The sequence below is a fragment of the Dendropsophus ebraccatus genome, chromosome 5, assembly GCF_027789765.1.
Source record: "Dendropsophus ebraccatus isolate aDenEbr1 chromosome 5, aDenEbr1.pat, whole genome shotgun sequence".
NCBI lineage: Eukaryota > Metazoa > Chordata > Amphibia > Anura > Hylidae > Dendropsophus > Dendropsophus ebraccatus.
The window spans coordinates 115,681,422-115,704,968 of record NC_091458.1 but is presented as its reverse complement, the minus strand read 5'-3'; the positions used below and the strand labels follow the sequence as shown (position 1 = coordinate 115,704,968).

The 23,547-nt window shown below is 44.1% G+C and overlaps 2 protein-coding genes across 5 annotated transcripts in view; one reads left to right on the top strand and one right to left on the bottom strand.

Annotated features, from left to right (window-relative positions):
- The window catches only part of GEMIN8 (gem nuclear organelle associated protein 8), a 40,019-nt gene extending 35,372 nt beyond the window's left edge, over positions 1-4,647 (bottom strand). The window contains exon 1 of the mRNA XM_069972449.1: positions 4,558-4,647. The gene's annotated coding sequence lies outside the window, so the exon portion shown is untranslated. The remainder of the gene's footprint in view (positions 1-4,557) is intronic.
- Positions 4,648-8,190: 3,543 nt separating this feature from the next.
- TFG (trafficking from ER to golgi regulator) overlaps positions 8,191-23,547 on the top strand; it is a 30,941-nt gene continuing 15,584 nt past the window's right edge. For 2 of the 4 annotated variants that reach the window (XM_069971079.1, XM_069971076.1), the window contains exons 1-3: positions 12,901-13,072; positions 18,675-18,884; positions 23,092-23,175. In XM_069971079.1, the coding sequence (XP_069827180.1) occupies positions 18,701-18,884; positions 23,092-23,175 (268 nt within the window). In that variant the 5' untranslated portion in view covers positions 12,901-13,072; positions 18,675-18,700. Of the gene's footprint in view, positions 8,281-8,897; positions 9,050-12,900; positions 13,073-13,184; positions 13,267-18,674; positions 18,885-23,091; positions 23,176-23,547 lie in introns of those variants that run through there. The other 2 variants (XM_069971077.1, XM_069971078.1) reach the window with 2 other exon arrangements.

The following is a 23,547-nucleotide window of genomic DNA, read 5'->3' as shown; positions in this document are numbered from 1 at the left end:
TATATAGATGTGTAATTTACTTCTGTTTAAAAATCCTAAGTCTTCCCATACTTAACAGTTGCTGTATGTCGTGCAGGAAGTGTTCTTTTCTTTTCAGTGTGACACACTGCTCTCTGCTGACATCTCTCGCCGTGACAGGAACTCTGTCTCGGTTTTTTATGAATCCCCATAGCAAACCTCTCCTGCTCTGGACAGTTCCTGTCTCGGCCAGAGATGTCAGCAGAGAGCACTGCATCAGACTGAAAATAAAACAACATTTCCTGCAGGACATACAGCAGCTGATAATTATGGGAAGACTTGAGATTTTTTAACTGAAGTAAATTACAAATCTTTATAACTTTCTGACACCAGTTGATTTGAAAGAAAAAGATTTTTGCTAGACGACAGGATTTGCTGCTACTCTGGACAGTTCCTGTCTCGTCCAGATATGTCAGCAGAGAGCACTGTGTCAGACTGAAAAAAACATTTCTTGCAGGACATATAGTATGGGAAGACTTAAAGGGGTTGTCCAGCCTAAAGCTTTTTCTTTCAAATCAACTGATGTCAGAAAGTTATACAGATTTGTAATTTACTTCTGTTAAAAAATCTCAAGTCTTCCCATACTTATCAGCTGCTGTATGTCATGCAGGAAATGTTTTATTTTCAGTCTGACACACTGCTCTCTGCTGACATCTCTGCCCGAGACAGGAACTGGAACATAGGTTTTCTATGGGGATTCATAGAAAACCGAGACTCGGCCAGAGATGTCAGCGGAGAACACTGTGTCAGACTGAAAATAAAACATTTCCTGCATAACATACAGTAGTTGATAAGTATGGGAAGAATTGAGATTTTTGAAATAGAAATAAATTACAAATCTATATAACTTTCTGACACCAGTTGATTTGAAAGAAAAAGATTTTCGCTGGACAACCCCTTTAAGATTTTTAATTAAAGTAAATTGCAAATCTATATAACTTTCTGAACTTTCTAAATACCAGGCGTTGTTGTGAATCTTCTTTTTATCCTCCTATGTCAGCCCTAACTACTTTATTCTTAAATTATTATAATTTTACCACATATTTAAGGTGGCGACAGTCAGATATGATTCCTATGGAAAATACCAATATTATCAATCTTATCACTGAGTGGGTGCAATTTCTAAATGTTCCATGAGATGAATTTTTAGAGGTCTCTGAAGGAACCCTCTATGTAATAGCTTGCCTCTCCTAGTAGTGTCCTAGAGCAGCGTTTCCCAACCGGGGTGCCGCGGCACACTGGTGTGCCGTGAGAACCCGCCAGCTGTGCCGCGGGATCCCGGTCGGAAATTAGAAACTGTCCCTTTAATATCCCTAGAAGCTGCGGCCGCGCAGCTTCTAGGGATATGCTGATGGATTGATGTTCCGCCCGCTCACACAGTGAGCGGGCGAAACATTCAATCGCGCACAATGTCAGAGCAGGACCTGTCAGCGTCCTGCTCTGACATTGACTCCCATAGGCCGCGGCACTTCATGCCAGCAGCCTATGGGAGGCCGGGACGTGACCTCTCCGGCAGGCGTGATGATGTGACGTCATCACGCCTGCCGGAGGTTCAGTCGCCGCGGCTCACAGGACGGAGCCTGAAGAGGAGGGAGAACACACAGCGCCGATTAGGTGAGTATGATGGTTTGTTGTTTTTTTTTTTTTTTAAACTATTGGTGCATATTGGCATACTGCAGGGGGCATTATATGGGGGCATACTGCAGGGGGCATTATATGGGGGCATACTGCAGGGGGCATTATATGGGGGGCATACTGCAGGGGGCATTATATGGGGGCATACTGCAGGGGGCATTATATGGGGGCATACTGCAGGGGGCATTATATGGGGGGCATACTGCAGGGGGCATTATATGGGGGCATACTGCAGGGGGCATTATATGGGGGCATACTGCAGAGGGCATTATATGGGGGCATACTGCAGGGGGCATTATATGGGGGCATACTGCAGGGGGCATTATATGGGGGCATACTGCAGGGGGCATTAATATATGGGGGCATACTGCAGGGGGCATTAATATATGGGGGCATACTGCAGGGGGCATTATATGGGGGCATACTGCAGGGGGCATTATATGGGGCATACTGCAGGGGGCATTAATATATGGGGGCATACTGCAGAGGGCATTATTAATATATGGGGGCATACTGCAGGGGGCATTATATGGGGGCATACTGCAGGGGGCATTATATGGGGGCATACTGCAGGGGGCATTAATATATGGGGGCATACTGCAGGGGGCATTAATATATGGGGGCATACTGCAGAGGGCATTATTAATATGTGGGGGCATACTGCAGGGGGCATTATATGGGGGCATACTGCAGGGGGCATTATTATTATTTTATGGGGGCATACTGCAGGGGGCATTATTATTTTATGGGGCATACTGCAGGGGGCATTATTACTGTATGAGGGCAAAGCAGGGGGCACTTGTACTCTGGCCTCATGGCCATAGTACGTCTCATTGTACCCCTTTATACTGCAGTTATATGAGCCACATAATTATCAGCACCATATACTGTGGCGCTATACAGTGCACATCACCACAGTATATGGTGCTGATAATTATGTGCTCATATACGTGGGACTGTATGTATGAGTTTTCATGGGACTGTTTATATATATATATATATATATATATATATATATATATATATATGGGAATACATGGGACTGTATGTATGAGGTTACATGGGATTGTATATATGAGGGGGTTATCCTTTTTTATTTCACTTTTTTAGAATGAATAATTTATTGAAAGGATCTCTGCCCGGCATATGTCACTCTTGAGGGCTTAAAAAGCAGCTCTTGTGGTGATAAGAAGCTGATTTAAAACCCCCAAGAGTGAACTCCGTGAACTATATGTATAACATGTCCTGTTTTAGTGTCATTTTGTGCCATTTTGGTTGGTGGTGTGCCCCGGGATTTTTTAAGTATAAAAAGTGTGCCGCGGCTCAAAAAAGGTTGAAAATCACTGTCCTAGAGTAACCTCTCTCCATAATCTGGGAATTTCTATATCAGAAGCTGTGTGTTGGGACGGCAGGGTGGCTCAGTGGTTAGCACTGTTACTTTGCATTACATCTGCATGGAGTTGTATGGGTTTCCTCTAGGTGTCACTCGCTCTAATGCTGCATTTACACAGAACGATTATCGTGCAAATTTGCACGATAACAATCGAATTTGAACGATAATTGTACGTGTAAATGCAGCGAGCGATCGAACGACGAGCGAGAAATCGTTCATTTTGATCTTTGAACATGTTCTTAAATCGTGGTTTGTCGTTCGCAAAAAAATTCGCAGATCGTTCCGTGTAAACAGTCGTTCATCGATTAAAGGGGTAGTGCCGCGGTAAAAAATTATTCACAGACTAACACACATTACAAAGTTATACAACTTTGTAATGTATGTTATGTCTGTGAATCACCCCATTTCCCGTGTCCCCCCACCCCCGCACATGTACCCGGAAGTGTGGTGCATTATACATTACCTGATCCGTGTCGAGGGCCGTCCGCCATCTTGTGCCAAACGTCATCTTCGGACGGACGGCCGAGTCGCTGCCGCCCGTCCACCCTCCGCCTCGTCACAACTGTGCTCAGCATCGGATGACGCTGCAGAGGGCGGCTGGCATTCGGGACAGTCGGAGCTGTTCGCCGTCCGCCCGAAGAAGACGTAGAAGAGTATAGCGCACCACACTTCCGGGTACACGGGTGGGGGTGCTGGGACACGGGGAAGGGGGCCATTCACAGACATAACATACATTACAGAGTTGTATAACTTTGTAATGTGTGTTAGTCTGTCAATAATTTTTTACCGCTGCACTACCTCTTTAAACCCATGTGCGAGATAGGCTTAAGCGATCACAAAACGATTTTTCTGTACTATATATCGTTCCGTCTAAACGCTGATAGTTATAATAAAAAAAAAAAAAAAATCGCTACTTTAAAATCATTCATCGTACGATCGGGCGAATTATTGCTCCGTTTAAACCCAGCATTACATTATGTATTAAAGAATTATTACGAATACCCCAAAAAAAAAAAAAAAAAAAAAAAAGTCTGACATTTTAAAAACTACATAATAAAAATCATGTTTTTCAAAAACTTTGTTGCAAGATGTTAGTGGGTGCAGCGTTACAGGGGCCTCCCCATACAGAGAGCAGGGGCAGCAGCAATGCTGAAATCCACATCATAATCAGCACCAATATCCGCCTGGTGGATTGTGCAGCCAGTCTGTTTTCAGCATGGGCTTTGCAGGTGTGAACACGCACTTATATGATTTGTAGATGGTTTTACATAGTGTAACTACTGACAGTAACCTATATGTGTGAGCATGACAAGTATGAGTGACCACTCCACTCCCCAGCACAGGAAGGAGGGAAGGAAGAGCTCACATACTGCTTCATGTCACTGCTGCCTGAGCCAGACCCCCTATTACTGACCACTGCATCCCCGAGCTGTGACTGCAGCTTATGCAGGAGGAGTAATAGACACTGCAGCAATGTCTGTCATCCCGCCGCTCATAGTGAAGAGCCGTACCTCAGCAGCTGTGCACCAGGGAGCAGCATGAGCCGCAGGCTGTACACACCAGGACCTTCATGCTTCCACAGGCTACGTCCTAGTGTGCGAAAGGACCTTTGATGACGTCATGGCCATGTGATCAGTGACATGCCAGGGATGAGTCAGACTCTAGGTGGCGCTGTTGGACAGGTTTCATGCAGTTCCTTCTTGATTACCTGCCACTAGTCACATGACGAAGTAATAGAGATGTATAAACAATAACGAGGATAGTCTGTATGTCCTGAGGCAGCTATATACCAGCTGACATTGCTTCAGGTAATACTGACTTCTAATAATTGATTGCATTTCTGCTTATAGTAAAACTAAAACTGCATGCAGTACCTGTTGTGATTGAGAAATCACACTTCAACTGAACTGCTACATGTGAACAAAGCCTTAGGGCCAGTTCACACGGAGTAAAACTGCAGAAATCCTGCGGCGGAACTGGAGAGAGGAGGAGCGCGAGCCTCCCATAGACTGCCAGTATGACACGGAGGCTGGCGGGATTCCACCAGTTTTAGGGTTCCTTGACACACACCGGATCCTCGAATTTTATGCTGTGAATTTTGCAGTGAATTCTGCTGCGGATCCAGGGCCAGTTCATCCCTATGAGAATAAATACAGCGGAATTTAAATCGAGTATGTAAGTTAACCCCACGCCGGCCGGAGCATACATCACCTGCTCCACGCTCCGGCTTGCTAAGGGGGTTCACTGATTGGCTGAGCCGTCCAGTCGTGGGGTTCTCGGCTGGACGACTCAGCCAATCAGTAACTGCGTTGGGGCAGCGCACCGATTGACTGAGCGGGACGAGCAGACGTCGGGAACCCCCTTAGCAAGCCGGAGAGTGGAGCAGGTGATGCATGCTCCGGCCGGCGTGGGGTTAACTTACATACTCTCAGCGGGATGTCAATCCCGCTGTGAGTATTTATTCTCATAGGGATGATCTGGCACTGGATCTGCAGTGGAATTCACTGCAAATTCGAGGCATGAAATCCGCTGCGGTTCTGGTGTGTGTGAAGGCACCCTTACTCTGTGTGAACTGGCCCTTAGGGAAAAACAACTCTGCTGTCTGATGTACTAAGCTCTGCACTTTAGCCTTGTACACATAGCTCTGCACTGTATACTTGTACTGTATGTGTTGTACACATAGCTCTGCACCATATGCTTTGTACACACAGCTCTGCACCATATGCTTTGTACACACAGCTCTGCCCCATATGCTTTGTACACATGGCTCTGCTCTGTAAGCTTGTTCTGTATGTTTTGTACACACAGCTCTGCATAGCTCATAGAATAGATACCAGTGTGACCCAATGACCCCTCCATGACCTGTCAGAATGTAGTTCATCAGGTTCTACCAAGGTATGTATTGTCTCACACTCAACAGAATCTGTGACAAAGGCTTCTAATGGAGACTCTGGTGCAGATGTGAGCATAGCCATAGTCTATTTTCACAAGACAGTATTTTGCATCAGTATTTATCGCTTCGTCTAGACGCTGATCGTTATATAAAACCAAATCGTTTCTTCAAAATCGGTAAACGATTGATTGGGCGAATAATCGCTGCGTGTAAACGGACCATTACTAAACGGTGTGCTCCTGTTATGGTGCGTTTACACAGAGAGATTTATCTGCCAGGAATGGATTTGAAAAGAGGATAGATCCCAGTCTTTCCTTTATGACCTAATGCTGGATTATAGTCTGTTCCTGGCTTTGGCTTCAAAGATCTGTCAGATAAATCTGTCTGTGTAAACGCACCATTAGTAAATCAGGCATGATTTTATTTAAAACTGATGTACGGGTACACCAGTCTTCATAAATCCCCCCATCTGTTTTTCACTTTCTCTCATCTGATCTGATCCTTTATATAACATTACTTATCACAAGATTGTGGAGGGGGACAATTGATACTTTATAGATATAAAAAGCAGCTAGTGAAATTAAAGGGGTTATACAGCGCTACAAAAACATGGCCACTTTCTTCCAGAGACAACTCCACTCTTGTTTCCAGCTTGGGCGGGGTTTTGCTGCTCAGTTCCATTGAAGTAAATAGAGCATAAAGCGACTCCGTATCCACAATCTGACCCCCCCAAACCACTTTTACCTTCGGATAGCTGCTTTTAATCCAAGATCTGTCCTGGGGTCCGTTCGGCAGGGGATGCATTTATTGTCATAAAAACAACTTTTAATCCGGCAGCGCTGTGTCTAACGGCCGGGGCTTACATTTGTATATGCATTAGGCTGGAACCACCTCTATGTCCTTCCTCCCCACCCTCCTCATCATTAGGAATACTCCAGGCAGATTGCTTCTTATTCCCCACCTGTGGCAGCCAGGCACATGGGCTGGATTGTTAATACACCTGTGCAAAGCTCATACAGCAGTAAATGTTCCTGGATCATTCCTTATGATGAGGAGGGTGGGGAGGAAGGACAAAGAGGTTGTGCCAGCCCACTGCATATACAAATGTAAGCCCCGGCCGTTAGACACAGCGCTGCCGGATTAAAAGTTGTTTCTATGACCATAACTGCATCCCCTGCCAAACGGACCCCAGGACAGATCTTGGATTAAAAGCAGCTATCTGAAGGTACAAGTGGTTTGGGGGGTCAGATTGTGGGTACAGAGTCGCTTTAAAGGGGTTATCCAGCGCTTTAAAAACATGGCCACTTTTTCCTCTCTCTTGACTCCAGTTCAGGTGCGGTTTGCAATTAAAGGGGTTGTCCAGCGAAAATCTTTTTCTTTCAAATCAACTGGTGTCAGAAAGTTATATAGATTTGTAATTTACTTCTATTAAAAAAATCTCAAGTCTTCCCATACTTATTAGCTACTGTATGTCATGCAGAAAATGTTTTATTTTCAGTGTGACACACTGCTCTCTGCTGACATCTCTGGCCGAGAAAGGAAGTCTGTCTCAGTTTTTTATGAATCCCCATAAAAAACCTCTCCTGGTCCGGACAGTTCCATGCCAGCAGAGAGCGCTGTGTCAGGCTGAAAATAAAACAACACTTCCTGCAGGACATACAGCAGCTAATAAGTATTGGAAGACTTAAGATTTTTTAACTGAAGTAAATTACAAATCTTTATAACTTTCTGACACCAGTTGATTTAAAAGAAAAAGATTTTTTGCTGGATGACCCCTTTAGGCTCCATTTACTTCAATAGAACTGAGTTTGAAACCCCACCCAATCTAGAGACGAGAGAGGGGGAAAAGTAGCCATGTTTTTGGAGCGCTGGATAACCCCTTTAATTGCAAACCGCACCTGAACTGGAGACAAGAGTTGTGTTGTCTCTGAAAGAAAGTGGCCATGTTTTTATAGCACTGGATAATGTGAGACGGAGACATGGAATATTTGTATCCTAAGGGGGGATAGCAGAAGGAGCAGGAGACAATGTGAATTGGCACAGAGGCCATTTTTCTTAACTTCCTGGATTTCTATCTGGCAGAACCGCACAGATACGGTAATACATTGTATAGACACATCTATATAATTTTTAATGTACTTTTAATAGAAAACAAATTTTCTTTATGTATAGTTCCCCTCTAATTGTAGGACAACCACTTTACCATTAGCATGTTTATTATTTACTGTTATTTTATCAGATGCTCGAAGGATCTGTTGTACACCTCAATTTCAGCATGCCCAATCCGTCATTTCCTTGGAAGATCAATAAGAAGGCAGCTCTGAAGGCGATATAATATACGGTAAAATGTCAAACATATCCAGCATGAAAAACCATAAGTGTCCATTCACATCTACAGGATTTGCTGTAGAATTGATGCTGTCTGTGATTTGATCATTGACTAACCGAAATATCTGCAGCAGATTCTATCTTTGTGAATGGACCCTTAAGGTATGTTCACACATAACAAAGTTCTCAGCTATATGTTCAAACATGCTGCAAAGAAAGTAGGTGTGAATGTACCCTGAGAGGGAATCTGTCAGCCCATCTGTGTGCTATGATGGGGCAATAAACCAAATCAGGTTATCAAATCAGGTTTTTATCCTGGGCCAAAGTGTCAGAGAGGCGGACCACAGCATTGGACCCCCCTCCCCTCAGGCATGTTGGAAATTGTAGTTTTTTAGCAGCTGGAGGGCTGGTCTGACACCTCTGGTTTATGCTATCAATCATTCACCTGTAGCTGAGGGACTGATGAATCATGGTGCATTAGTTCAGTATTTATCTCACTGTCCGAGATCCTTGTTACACGTGGAATATCATTGATTACAAGCACTTCTACCGCCATTGTGAATCCAAGTGACCTCATTTTAATTGCAGTTTCTCAAGGTTACCTGTTCTGTCATCTCATATTATTTACAGGCTGCATATAAAAGTTTTTATGCACTAGCCTGGAGAGACAGAAATGGCTGCACATCACAACCATGGTTGACACGAATGCCTGTTCAGCTACATGAAAAACCAACATCAGAAGGATCATCCTCGATAAAGCAAGTACGCGAAACGCGCGTCGGGTGAGTGGTATGGTGGCCGTTGCACTAAGGACACATGGACACATCTAAATATGTACTTTATGGTTTTGCATGCACTCTATATAGCACTATGCTTAAAGTGTCACTGTCGTGAATTTTTTTGTTGCAGAAATCAATAGTCCAGGCGATTTTAAGAAACTTTGTAATTGGGTTTATTATCCGAAAAATGCATTTTTATCATGAAAAAGCAGTTTGAAGCTCTCCCCCCTGTCTTCATTGTTCTCCTATGGAGAGAGCTAAAGAAAAGACCAAAACAGGACAACAAAGAGTTAATCTACAAATCCCTAACGGGATATCTCCTGTGACAGTCACCAGTGACCTGTCTGAGCTCGGATTACAGCTGTCACCCAGCTCTGTGCCTGTAATCCTCTGTTATCTGCTTTCTGCTGTCAGCTAACTCCCTCCTTCCTCCTCCCCCCTCCCCTCTCCCTAGAGCAGACAGGGTACGACTCATGCAACAAGTCACAATTTCCTGATTTTTCAGAGTGGATGAAAAAGAGGAAGGAGGGGGGGGACCTGGGAAAAGGCTTTTTACATGCAGATAATGGCAGATTTGGCTAATAAACCCAATTACAAAGTTTCTTAAAATCGCCTGGACTATTGATTTCTGCAAAAAAAAAAAATACGACAGTGACTCTTTAAATGTAACTAATTACATGCCCAATGCCCAGTGCTTCGTTTGTGTAAATTAATTTATTCCCTTTGTATTTTGCATATATATTGTTTTGTATTATTTACCACCACCATTGTTCTGGGGATCTGTTTATGTGTCAGTTCCTTTACTGTTTTAAATTTTTGCTTTGTAAATATATATTTTTCTATATATACAAATAAAGATACATGACATATATATTTTGTGATTTTTTTTGGTCCTGCATGTTTTGTTAGTGGGGTGGTTTTTTCCCCTTCCTTTTTTGGTTTAGGTATTGTAGTGTGCACAAGGACCCTAGGATATTTATTGGATCATATATAGGTATATATACTCAGTTTAACCCTCCCAGAATTACACAGAAACTACAAAGTTGCAGATACAACTGTCTCAGAAGGGAGGGGGATGAGGGGGAGAAGCTATGACACAATTTTTTGTGTCTTCAGCAGAAAGCTGTGCGCCCATGTCAATTCTTTGGGCGGGGCTGATGACGAAATCTGCCTGAACTTATAATGGAGCCTATTGAGTCAGCGGCGAGGGAAGCGGGTGCGCGTAGGGACGAGCGGCGGATTCCGCACAGAGTATTCCGCCAGAATTACTCCATGTCCATATACCCTTAAGGCTGGAGACACACACAGCAGTTATTTGGAAAACTGCCAGTGCAATATTTGTGCCAAAACCAGAAGAGGATCCAACAGGAAATAGAGGTCCAAGTCCTCCCTTTATATTTTCCATCCCATTTGAATCCACTTCTGGTTTTGGCACAAATACTTCAGTGACAGTTCTCCAAATAACTGCTGTGCGCGCCTTCACCTCAGTAAACCATTGCCAATCTAGCAATTCGGCACTTGTTTAAAGTTTATGATCGGGTTGTCTAATAGGACCCTAAGGCCGACCCTGGTAAGACCTACCCCTCCTACACTTTCCCCGCCTTCAAAAAAAGTGTGGTCTACTGCGCCCCAAGCTGGTCAAAAATTCCACTATGGCGACCATGGCAATTTGGATCTTTAAATTCTGTCTCTATAATTGATTTTTGTGCCACCAATCACCTGTAATATATCCACAGATTTCCGGTTGTGTCACTGCAGGTCACAGTGGGGCTCCTTTTGATTTCCTTAGAGGCAATTCAGTGCAATTATAAACTGTGATTTCTAATGGTGCGTTTACACAGAGAGATTTATCTGACAGATTTTTGAAGCCAAAACTAGGAACAGACTATAAACAGAGAACAGGTTATAAAGGAAAGACTGAGATTTCTCCTCTTTCCAAATCCATTCCTGGCTTTGGCTTCCGAAATCTGCCAGATAAATCTCTCTGTGTAAACGCACCAAAAGGCTATGTTCCCACTGCCTCATAATATCAGTGGAAGGTGACCATCTTGTTAAATAGACAGCCGGAAATAATGACCATGATCATTATTAGTGGCCATCTATGTTACAAGATGGCCGCTTCCCGATATTTTCCCAAAATGAAAACATAGCCCACACATGCAAATAGCATTATAACATATCAATAATTTTGCCACGATTCTGGCAAAATCATGTAGAAAATGCCTTGTGTGAACATAGCCTCAGGGTACGTTCGTATCTGTTGCGTTTACACAATGAAGGATGGCAAGACAGATGTTAAGAGATTAAATGCTGCAATGAAGAGATGCAGTAAGGCTGTGTTCACACATGGCGTTTATATTGCATTAATGATGCCATTTTATCTCTATTTTGCAGTGAATTGCGCAGTATAATACCAATTTTGCGCAGATTTTGATGGAATTGCGGCAAAATAATCATGCCATAAATGCATCATTAACACTGAATAAACGTTAGGCCCCGTTCCCACTGAGGAAAGGTAGTGGAATTCCGCGACGGAATTGTCCGCCGCGGAATGCCGTTAGCCTCCCGCTCATAATGGGAGTCTATGGGAGGCGCGCGCTCCTGCCCTGTCCGCGCTGAAGAATGAACATGTTCATTCTTCAGCGCGTACAGAGCAGGAGCGCGCGCCTCCCATAGACTCCCATTATGAGCGGGAGGCTAACGGCATTCCGCGGCGGACAATTCCGTCGCGGAATTCCGCTACCTTTCCTCAGTGGGAACAGGGCCTTATGTGAGAACTCTGCCTGAGGGTCCATTTACACAGAAAGATTATTTGACAGATTATCGGCCAAAGATCTGAAGCCAAAGCCAGGAATGGATTGGAAAAGAGGAGAAATCTCAGTCTTTTCTTTATGACCTGATCTCTGATTATAGTCTGTTTCTGGCTTTGGCTTCAAATCTTTGGCAGATAATCTTTCTGTGTAAATGGACCCTAAGGGCGGGTTTACACTACGGAATTCTCGCGGACAATGTCCGCGGAATTCCGTCAGCTGTCCGCCCGCACATCTGGGCGCCTTTCCGCCGGCCCTATAGACACCATTCTATGGGCCGGCGTATTCCACTATACGCTGAAAGAAGTGTCATGTCACTTCTTTTAGCGGATTGCGGAATACGCTGGCCCATAGAATGGTGTCTATGGAGCCGGCGGAAAAGGGCGTGCCCGTGCGGGTGGACAGCTGACGGAATTCCGCGGACATTGCCCGCGAGAATTCCGTAGTGTGAACCCGCCCTAATGGTGCGTTTACACAGAGAGATTTATCTGACAGATCTTTGAAGCCAAAGCTAGGAACAGACTATAAACAGAGATCAGGTCATAAAGGAAAGACCAATATTTCTTCTCTTTTCAAATCCATTACTCGCTTTGGCTTCAAAAATCTGTCAGATAAATCTGTCTGTGTAAACGCACCATAACGCAATGAAATGATGTGCCGCTGCAAACAAATGATCAATTACTGCAATTAAAGGATGCATTCACATTGTGTTTTCATTGGGTCCCATGAAATATGCCCATGCAGCCAGCCAGCCAGCCGTCCTCTTCTCCATGGACCTGACCCTCAGTGTTCGCTTCCCCGGCTGACCACTGGCTGCCACTCATCCCCTTATTAGACTACAGCCTCCTATGGGGATAGTTTATAATGTAGAAGAAACTGAACACGGTAGAGACAAGCTAATGCTTTTTGTTGAATGAATTGGTATCAATAAAGTTACATGGAAAAAAAAAACTAAACTTGTTCTCCGGAGCGCCTGCGCAGCGTGCTGGCGCTCATGCCACGTACAGAATGCGTGTTGGGTCCGTCACCTGTGGGGCTGCTCCTGATTTCTGATTGGTTGTTAGAGAGGGGTGACGCCAGCAGACAGACAGCGGACAGAGGGCAGAAGCCGTACAAGTGCTCCAGTCATTGTCCTGCTGCTGTCCCTCGCCGGCCTGTGTGTGCGCCGCTGCCGGCCTTGTTTCTTCCAGCGGAGGAGCGCGAGCAGCTGCGCCAGGTGAGTGAGGGGTGTGCGAGGCAAGAGCGGGGGGAGCCCGGGGTGTGGCGGAGGCTTCACCGGGCCAGTGCGGGGCATGTGCGGGCCTGTCAGTGCAGCCAGTACAGGGGCCACACCCCAGCCCGCCCCATAGTGACAGGCAGCCGGGGCCTCTAGGCTGGTGCGGGACTACACGGCCCATCATTCCCCACCAGGTATATTCCCTTATCATTCCTCACATGGACTGAGATTTTATATATATATATATATATATATATATATATATATATCTCAGTGTCAGTCACTGGGCTGTTGGTGCTGCGGCTGTATAGCAGCGCCTGCGACGTGCTGCGGCTGTATAGCAGCGCCTGCGACGTGCTGCGGCTGTATAGCAGCGCCTGCGACGTGCTGCGGCTGTATAGCAGCGCCTGCGACGTGCTGCGGCTGTATAGCAGCGCCTGCGACGTGCTGCGGCTGTATAGCAGCGCCTGCGACGTGCTGCGGCTGTATAGCAGCAGCGCGGCCCCCCCGCGGCTGTATAGCAGTGCCCCCCCCCCCCGCTGCGGCTGTATAGCAGTGCCCCCCCCCCCCCGCTGCGGCTGTATAGCAGTGCCCCCCCCCCCCCCCGGCGTGCTGCGGCTGTATAGCAGCGCCCGCGGCGCCCCAGGGGCAGTCTAGTGCAAGGGGCTTCACTGGGGATAAACCTGTCACTTCTCCAATATTGCTTATATACTATATACTATCCATACTGTTACCGGAAGCATTTCCTTCTCCAGCCACACCAATGTAGATCCCTTAGCATCGGTTTACACCATATGATCATCACATTAGAGGGATGGCCAATCACAGGCTGTCACAGTGACTTATTGTCATCTCTATGGACACAGTGATGGGAGGGCTGAAATCATATTATGTTGGGCATGATGGAAAATCAACACCTCACCCTTTTGTTCTGGGAGAGATAAGCTGCAGCCAGAGCTCTCTCCTCATAGAGAACACAGTAACGCTTGTCCATGCCGTGTATGGGGAAGATGGGCAGCGGACGGGAGAGATTATAGAAGGTGTTTGGCCAGCATAAGAAAGGGACAAGATACAAAGGAACAGAGAGACAGGAAGTATCAGCTGTCAGTGTCTCCCAATGGCATACAGACTGGACTACTGTCATATAGTCTGACTTCTATAAGGTTTATGTTGCTGCTGTAGAGAGACATAACCAGCTGAATAGGTATGAAGTGGAATATTCATTCTCAGATCCAATTTTCCAAGTTCTCCCCAACACGTCCGATATAAAGACACCTCTGCAGGACTAGGGAAATCCTCAGCACATGAGATACTGGGGCGGAATCATACTGACCTAGATGGGTTGCTGTATAGTTTAGCTAGGACAACCTCCATTCCTGAGGCTGCACGCCTGGCAGCTGGAATAACCAGTTGTCAGCTGGAATAACCAGTTAGGGCACTAACTGTTCACATGTTCCATTATGATGCCGGGAGCTAAGCAAGTGTTTACATCTTTGCGGGACTGTACACCTGTGGCACTCCTGGCATCATAATGGTACATGAAGCTGGGACGTTCATGAATCCGATCCGTTGCAAGTCTTCCTTGTGAATGCCCCTGTACTGTAGACCTGTGGTTCCCAAGCCTTCTGAGGCCGGGACCTAACTTTAGTCGAGAACTGTGCCTAGCTCCATTAGAGAAGTATACTCCTGTATACAGTGTCTGCTCTTCTCTCCCCTCCTCCTGTCGGCTGCCTCTATACTCGTTATCGTTTACCTCTGTCATACGATCTTCTGCTACTTTGATATTCATGGTATTCCTGATACTCTGCACAGCATGTGCTGCAACCAGCACTAATACTGATGGCAGCACTAACTATCACACTACTACCAAGAGGTGGGAGGTCACATGAGGAGCGGCGCCCATCTTTATTGGCTCTTGCATATTCCTGTGGCAGAGGGACCTGTAATGAAACCAGAGCACATGAAGAATGGTGTCCGCAGATTAACACATCCGTGACCCACCTGTTCCCACGGCAATATGACATGAGCCCGCCCCTCCCTGCCCGCATACTAATGCATGCAGGGGGTAGGCAGAGGAAGCAATGTGTGGTTTGCGGCGGCCCAACATATCAATAGAAAAAAAGTATGTGATTATTTTTTATTTTCAGTTCAGCAAATGTATAATGGTCACATAGACTGTATTTACAGAAAAAAAAATATACCCAATCCCCCCCCCCCCAATAATGTGGCCATACAGTGGTAGATACTAGTATTATATGGGAGCTCTGCAGTCAGTACAAGTGATCATCGCAGTTACAGTGACTCACATGATGTCCTCTATTTCCATGTTTAGACTCTTTCATGGTTCCCCGATTTGTAATAATGCTTTTATGCAGTATTAGTGTTCCATGTGCCCAATAATGGTAGTAATTACCTCCATATAGTAGTAATGTCCCCCTGTACTAATAATGCTGTTTTTGAGCACATGCTGTACTCGGCTCTCTCTGGCAGCTCTAGAGGAATGAATAGAGCCGCGGGTCACATGACATTCCCGCGGCTGTATTCAAAACAAAGGAGCAATGGGCCCGATATGGAGCCTACAGCTTCGCCCAGCTCCAGTCTGTGACCTCCTCGTAGATCAGGGATGTGGAACCTTCTGCCCTCCAGCTGTTGCAAAACTACAATTCCAATCATGCCTGGACAGCCGAAGCTGTAGTAGTTTTGCAACAGCTGGAGGGCCAAAGGTTCCCCATCCCTGTCATACATGCTGATCAGATTAGTCTGACATGACAGATTCTTTATAAACCCATGCGGGTGCTGTGTGATAAGATTATTTTCATGAAGATACTCCAGTATAGCATCTCTTATAAAACCCTCAAATACTTGACCCACTATAGATGTTAGACTTACAGGCCTATAGTTTCCAGGATCACTTTTTGATCCCTTCTTGAATATTGGTACAATGTCATGTGGAACAATCCCTGTTATCGTTTTGATTTCAAGCACATTGTTATGTAGGGGGATAAAATGGTAAAAACACTTTATAGAAAGAGTTGCTATCAATTGTTGGGAAAACTTCAGTTTGTTTCACTGCCAGGACAATATTTCTAAATATCCATACGTTCTGATATTCGAAACCTGACACATAGGAAAAATGCCACCCAGCACTTCATAGGAAACTATTAGAAGGTTAGACAACTATAACCTGCTGATGGCTTCCCATTGAGCATGGGGCTCGGAGGATGAAGGTTACATTTTATCTTCATCCTCAGCGTCCTTTTCATGCAGTTTTAATATAGTCCTCTCTGTAGTCACACTGTCAGTATCTGCCAACAGAGGGACTGATCTGCAATCAGATATAGTTGAGCGTCCTGGCCTGTGTTGGAGCTATGGTCTGGGGGTAAATTAACTGTCTAGAGACCAGCAACAGTTGTTTTTGTTCAATTCCTGTGATAGAAATGAAATATAGTTATTTCTTTTTTTTCTTATTGTATCATTTTTAACCCCTGTACGCCCTGGGCTGCCTACGGGTGTTCAGAGCGGGGCCGCAGTCCTGGGTGCCGCATGTAACCCTGGGCCGCGACTATTAGCGGGCACTGTCCGATCGCCGTGCCAGCTAATAAGGTAATCGGATGCAGCTGTCAAAGATGACAGCTGCATCCGATTACCTGATGCAGCACTTTCCTGGTGCCTAGTGGGGTGGATCGATCCTCCGGACGTTTTCCTGGAGGAGCGATCCACAAGTCTATGCCGTCCGGGTGTCTGCTCCAAAATGGCGCTGATCCCGGCTCGGCACTCGATTGCTGCCGGCAATCAAAGTGCCTATCTCATTGATCTATGCAGCATAGATCTCAATGAGAGATCAGAGTGCATATACTAGAAGTCCCCCAGGGGGACTTCCCGTATATGTGTTAAAGTAAAAAAAAAAAGTGTTATTAATAAAACTCCCTCCCCTAATAAAAGTTTGATTCACCCCCCCCCCCCCTTTTCCCATGTTATGAATAAAAATAAATAAACATGTTTAGTATCGCAGTGTGCGTAATCGTGCGAACTATTAATTAATCACATTCCTGATCTCGCACGGTAAACGGCGTAAGTGCAAAAAAATCCCAAAGTGCAAAATTGCCCATTTTTGGTCACATCAAATCCAGAAAAATTGTAATTAAAAACTATCAAAAAGTCGCCTATACGCAATCAAGGTACTGATAGAAAGTAAACATCATGGTGCAAAAATTGACACCTCACACAGCCCCATAGACCAAAGGATAAAAGTGCTATAAGCCTGGGAATGGAGCGATTTTAAGGAACATATATTTGTTAACAATGTTTTTTTTTTTGTTTGTTTTTTTTACAAACCATCAGATACAATAAAAGTTATACATGTTACATATCGATGTAATCGTAACGACTTGAGGAACATATATAACAAGTCAGTTTTACCCCAAGGAGAACGGCGCAAAAACACATACCCCCCAAATAAGAGATGCATTTTGAATTTTTTCCTGCTTTTTCAGTGTACTTTATAAAAAAAAATTCAGCCTATCATTGAAAGTACAATTAGTGGCGCAAAAAATAAGGGCTCATGTGGGTTTCTTGGAAAAAACAAACGCAAAAATTGAAATTGGCCCGGTCCTCTAAGGGTTAAGGCCATGTTCACACACTGTATTTGTTAGTAAAATAACGGCCGTTGTTAACTGACAGTACTTGATTGCATTGACGTGTATAGACCAATGGCCATAGTGTATACACCCTGTATACCTGTGGCTGCACGAAATAATTGCCTGGTCTGTTTTGTACGGCTGCAGTTTAGTGAACAGAGGCTGTACAAAATAGGCTGTGCTCACAGTGTAAAGTACGGTTCCCGGCTGTACTTTACACTGTGGTCTCTGGCAAATTGGAGTGCAGACACGCCCAAATGTGCCCGCATCAAGTGATGTTCATCCGGCCGATACTGCAATATACATACATCGGCCGTTGTGTGGGCTCCATTATAAGTCTGTGTGACTCATCTGCTACAAGTTGGTGTGAGCAGGGCGCCAGGGAGTAAAACAATGCTGTATGTCACAACACTGTGACCCTGACTGATCAAAACTTGTGACACATCTGTGTGACAGGTAATCTTTTAAAGGGTTTCTCCAATTTAAATAAAAGATTGCCTTCTATGGTGTAAAATTAAAAAATAAAATACAATATATTCCTTTAGTATTGTTAATGGTGCTTTTTGCAGGGTTTACCCTGGCCTCTGTATGATGCCTAAGCTACACTGTGTTTGGAATGTCCTCAGGAGAGCCAGGCCAGCTTACCATTGCGGTAGACCAGTGCACTGGACTTGTACTCTGTTTTTGTTTGATCCCCCTAGCAGCTTGTAAATTTTTTTTTTTTTAATTTATATTAGAAAACCCTTTAAGATCTCATGCTCAAAGGGCTGTTCTATTCTGAGGGCTCCTGTGCCCTGATCTTCATAGCTTTTGCATTAGCAGTAGTCTTGTTTGGTGTTGGGGCTAAAGGGCTACGACCATTTTTTTCATGACTGACCGTATTTTTTTTCTATTGCATATAATAAGGGATTAATGTGGTTTGAAAATTATATTATGTCTAAATGATCTTATTCTATTCCATAAAGCTGCCTCAGTCATCACGGAGTCCACCATGAATGGACAACTGGACCTAAGCGGCAAGCTGATTATCAAAGCTCAGCTTGGGGAAGACATCCGCAGGATTCCCATTCACAATGAGGACATCACCTATGATGAGCTGGTCCTGATGATGCAGAGGGTCTTCCGAGGGAAGCTCTTGACTAATGATGAAGTTACCATCAAATATAAAGATGAAGGTGTGTTTCTCCATGATTCATTTATTCGTGTTCATATTCATTGTTTATCATAAAGCCACAGTAAGTCTTCAGTGTTAAAGAGAATACATGGTCAGTCACCTTTTTATAAGTGGTAAATACATTTGTTCTGCTGTTCCTAACATTATAGTAAGGCTCCTTTCACTCCAATGATAAATGAAGCCTTCCCATTATGCAAATTATTGTCACATTAAAGGGAGCTATACTGTTGTACAAGAAATACAAGTTCTTAGGTATCTCAGTGCCACCTATTCATTTTCACCATATAGCCCCCAATGATAAGACTCCTGATAAGACCTTGTGCACATGCGTATCTTGCTGCTTTTATCTTTGACCCTGTATTTTCAGGTGTGGCTCCAGATTTATGTGGGTCATAGGGTAATGGTCACACCTAAAATTGTGTTTCTAAAATGCTGTGCTGTAGAGTACTTTATTATTATTGGGGAGCCTGATAGTATTTTGTGCTGTCTGTGAATAGGTCAGAACATATCTACTGACATATTCCCTTTAACCCCTTAATGACGAGCCAATTTGCATCCTTGTTTTTAAAAGGGGGTGGTTGTCTTTACACCTTTTACCATGTGGTAAAACTGACATGTTATCTATGTTTAAGTCGGTACGATCACGATATCCAATTTATATAACTTATAAAATTTTATTTCACTACTTTTAAAAATTAAAACTATAAAAAAAAAACATCGGTCTTGTTGTTTTTACACAGTTGACCGTGCAAGATCATGAATGTAATAATTTAATCCTTTGCTCAAATGGTTTTTTGTTTATATTTATTTAAAAAATAGGAAAAGGAGGTGATTTTAAACTATGCATCAGATCGACTTTCCACAATCTTGCTGTGGGGAGCTGATACGGCTATGAGACTACCAATGCAGGTATGCTAAGCAGTTTTAATTCTGCTGTCACTTCTGCGCCATCTATGGGTATATTCATACTGAGCAAAAATGGTGGAATTCGCGAAATCCTGCCATGCTCAGTGTCCTGCAGTGAGTGAATGGGAGGGTGCACGTCCGCTTCCTCCCCTTTCCACTCAAAGAAGTGACATATCACTTCCTCGAGCGGAGAGCCGCGGCAGCAGAGGAGTGCGCTCTCTCCCATAGACGGGCAATAAAACACTTGAGACAGATTCCAGGATTCCACGACGGAAAGTACTGCAGCGGAATTCCGCCTATTTTACTCAGTGTGAACATACCCTAAGTGGTTAAATAGCTGACTAGTAGGGGCAGCCCCCAGCTTCTGATCATAGCTGAGAGCCACAAGGTATAGAGAGGGGTCACTTTGTGTACCCTCTATACCCCCCTAATGGTGTCATGCCTGGTATACCTAATTAGGACAGTTAAATTCAGCTGTCAAACATGATGGCTGCCTCTAACTGTCTTGTGTCCCCCTCTCCCTGGTGTATAGTGGCTGGATCTCCCTCCCCCCCCCCCCCCCCCCCCCCAAAAAAAAAAAAAAATCCCCAAAAAATCCCAAAGTGCAAAATTGTGCATTTTTGGACACCTCACACAGCCCCATAGACCAAAAGATAACAGTGCTATAAGCCTGGGAATGGAGCGATTTTATGAAACATTTAGTTTTTTTGAAAGGTTTAGATTTTTTACAAGCCATCAAATAATATAAAAGTTATACATGTTACATATCGTTGTAATTGTATCGACCTGAGGAACATGCATAACAAGTCAGCTTTACCATAGGGCGCATGGCGTAAACACAAAACCATCCCAAATAAAAAATATTGCGTTTTATTTTCAGTTTCACTGCATATAATTTTTTTTTTCTAGTTTCACAATATATTTTATGCAAAAATTAAGTCATTGCAAAGTACAATTAGTTGCACAAAAAATAAGGGCTCATGTGGGTCTGTAGGTGAAAAAATACAAGTGCTATGGCCTTTTAAACACTAAGGAAAAAAACTAAAGCAAAAAAAACAAACAGAAATTTGCTTGCCCCTTAAGGGGTTAAAGCTCTTTTAGGGTCCATTTACACAAAAAGATTATCTTACAGATTATCTGCCAAAGATTTGAAGCCGAAGCCAGAAACAGACTCTAAACAGAGATCAGGTCATAAAGGAAAGCCTGAGATTTCTCCTTTTCAAATCCATTCCTGGCTTTGGCTTCAAATCTTTGGCAGATAATCTGTCAGATAATCTTTCTGTGTAAATGGACCCTTATGCTGCGTTTACACAGGCAGATTTATCTGACAGATTTTTGAAGCTAAAGCCAGGAACAGACCATAAACAGGGAACGGGTCATAAAGGAAAGGCTGAGATTTCTGCTCTTTTCAAATCCATTCCTGGCTTTGGCTTCCAAAATCTGTCAGATAAATCTGCCTGTGTATACACACCATTATATGGGCCAATTATTGGGCAAATAAGTCTTTTGTAGGCTGATTGGATCTTACATGCAGCTAGTAAAATTATCGTTAGTATCCAAACATTTAACCTGTGTAAACAGTGATGTGCAGCTGAAAATTATGACCTTCATGAGCCGCATGATTGATCAAGCTGTGTAAGGGCTGGTAACCCACTGACCAGCCAAGTGTGCCTGTACAATCCACCACAACTAAGGACCTTGCTTCACTATCCCAAGGGTATCTCTGGATTGGGTCAGGGATGCAACGTAATCTTATTAGTTTCCCCAGTTGCCATATATAGCAATGAAAACCACACCTTTTGACCAACTCCATACCTGACAGGCCGAGGGGTTAACATGTTTCCCCAGCATTAGAGAGTTGATCAGTAACTTAGACAGTGAGCGGACATATCAGGAGAAGCTGGGAAGTTTGTAAATGAATATATTTGCTAAATATTTAACTGTATAGGTGCCTTTTGATATAGCATGCTGGAAGCTTTTATGGCACATATACCAAACATACATAGTAAACACAGTAAGAATATTTAATGTGTCTGTCATAGAGTAGGGCAAATCTCAGGAGCCTGCATAAAAGTTTGCATTTGGAGCTAACCTATGAACTGGCTTTATGAGGTGCATGGAGGGGCCTGCCTCTGTTATACTGTATGTAACTATCAGCCCATGTTTACCTTTAGGATTTAGTCACTGGAGCATTGTATGGCTTTGTCCTTTCATGTCTGGCATAGGTTTACAATGTAAAAATTAATATGTTAAGCAAACACCCTGCACAGGCCAACATTTCATCATGCCACATCACCATACAGCGTGGAAATGTAAACTAACCAGGATTTCCACAAGGTGGAGCCAGCAGGATGTTCTCTACACTATGGGACCGTCAACTCAACAGTTTTCCTTCTGTATATTTTGTGTTGATCAGAATGACAGGGTGTACTGCTGCTCTTGGAGAGTAAATCTGCCCTTTATGATGAAACTCTGCCCTGGGCTACAACAAAAATGTAAACCAGCCCCACAGATATCATTGCAGGAATGCATATACGTATGGTGCATGATGTTCATCTTTTCAGATCTAGAAAAACCTTTTATTGTTCTTTTGTTTCAGAGAGACGGGTGGTCAGTTCTACAATCTGGGAAACATGAAGAACCTAGCCTTGGTTTTTCCCTTGTCATTACATTGACTTATAGGGCCACTTAATATGGTGGTTTTGGTGGTTTCCTTAAAGGAGCCACCCCTTGGCTGGGTCCTTCCCGGAGGGATGTCTGGCTAGTCCTGTGTTTTGAGACTCTTTGATGAGGCTCCACAGGCTCTTCTTTTGCATATTCGTGTTTCCCAGGGGGCAATGCACACTGTATTGAGTGCTTTCTCTAGAAGCCGGCAGTGTTTTCTTTGGATGGTCTCCAGAGATCAGCGATCTGTTTCTCTTATGGGTTACTAGGCATTGCTCCCATCTAGACAGAATCCTGCTCCACACTGATGAGGGGCAACACCCCGAAACAGCTGTATGTGGATGGTTACCTGGCCTTGGTTTTTCCCTTGTCATTACACTGACTTATAGGGCCACTTAATATGGTGTTTTCCTTACAGGAGCTTCACCTTGGCTGGGTCCTTCCCGGAGGGATATCTGGCTAGTCGTGTGTTTTAAGACTTTGAGGTTTCAGGGACTCTTCTTTTGCATACTCATTAACTATACTGTGAAAGCCACCTTCTTATTCAGGCCAACTTGCACATGTAAATGACACACAACTGGTAACTTGTTTTTCTACTGTCTATTAATCTTTTTGTATGTTTTTTTTTCTGTCTACAGATGGAGACCTTATTACTATTTTTGACAGCTCTGATTTATCCTTCGCCATCCAGTGCAGTAGGATATTGAAACTGACTCTGTTTGGTAAGTGGAAGCTTTATGCTACGTTCATCATTAGGGATAGGTTCTCACTCCTTCTGGGCTATGTCGAAAAGTCTGTTCAGCACCACAGACTTACAGTAACAGACTTTAACTGACACAGACCGAGACCTGTGAGATCCCATTGACTTCAGTATTTCAATCTGGTGTCCAAATACTGCCTGCAGTGGTGAACCGTAAACTGCAGCTAAGCTATGGTTACAGGTCACAACAGATAGCTCATCAGTCTGTTTTTCCTGAGAAATCCCCTTAACCTTTGATTTGTCTGAATGACATGTCAAATGTTGTGTAGAATTGCAGTGTGTCTTAAAATGCAGCAGTTGTGAATTAGTCAAAGAGAGTGCATGGCAACTAGGG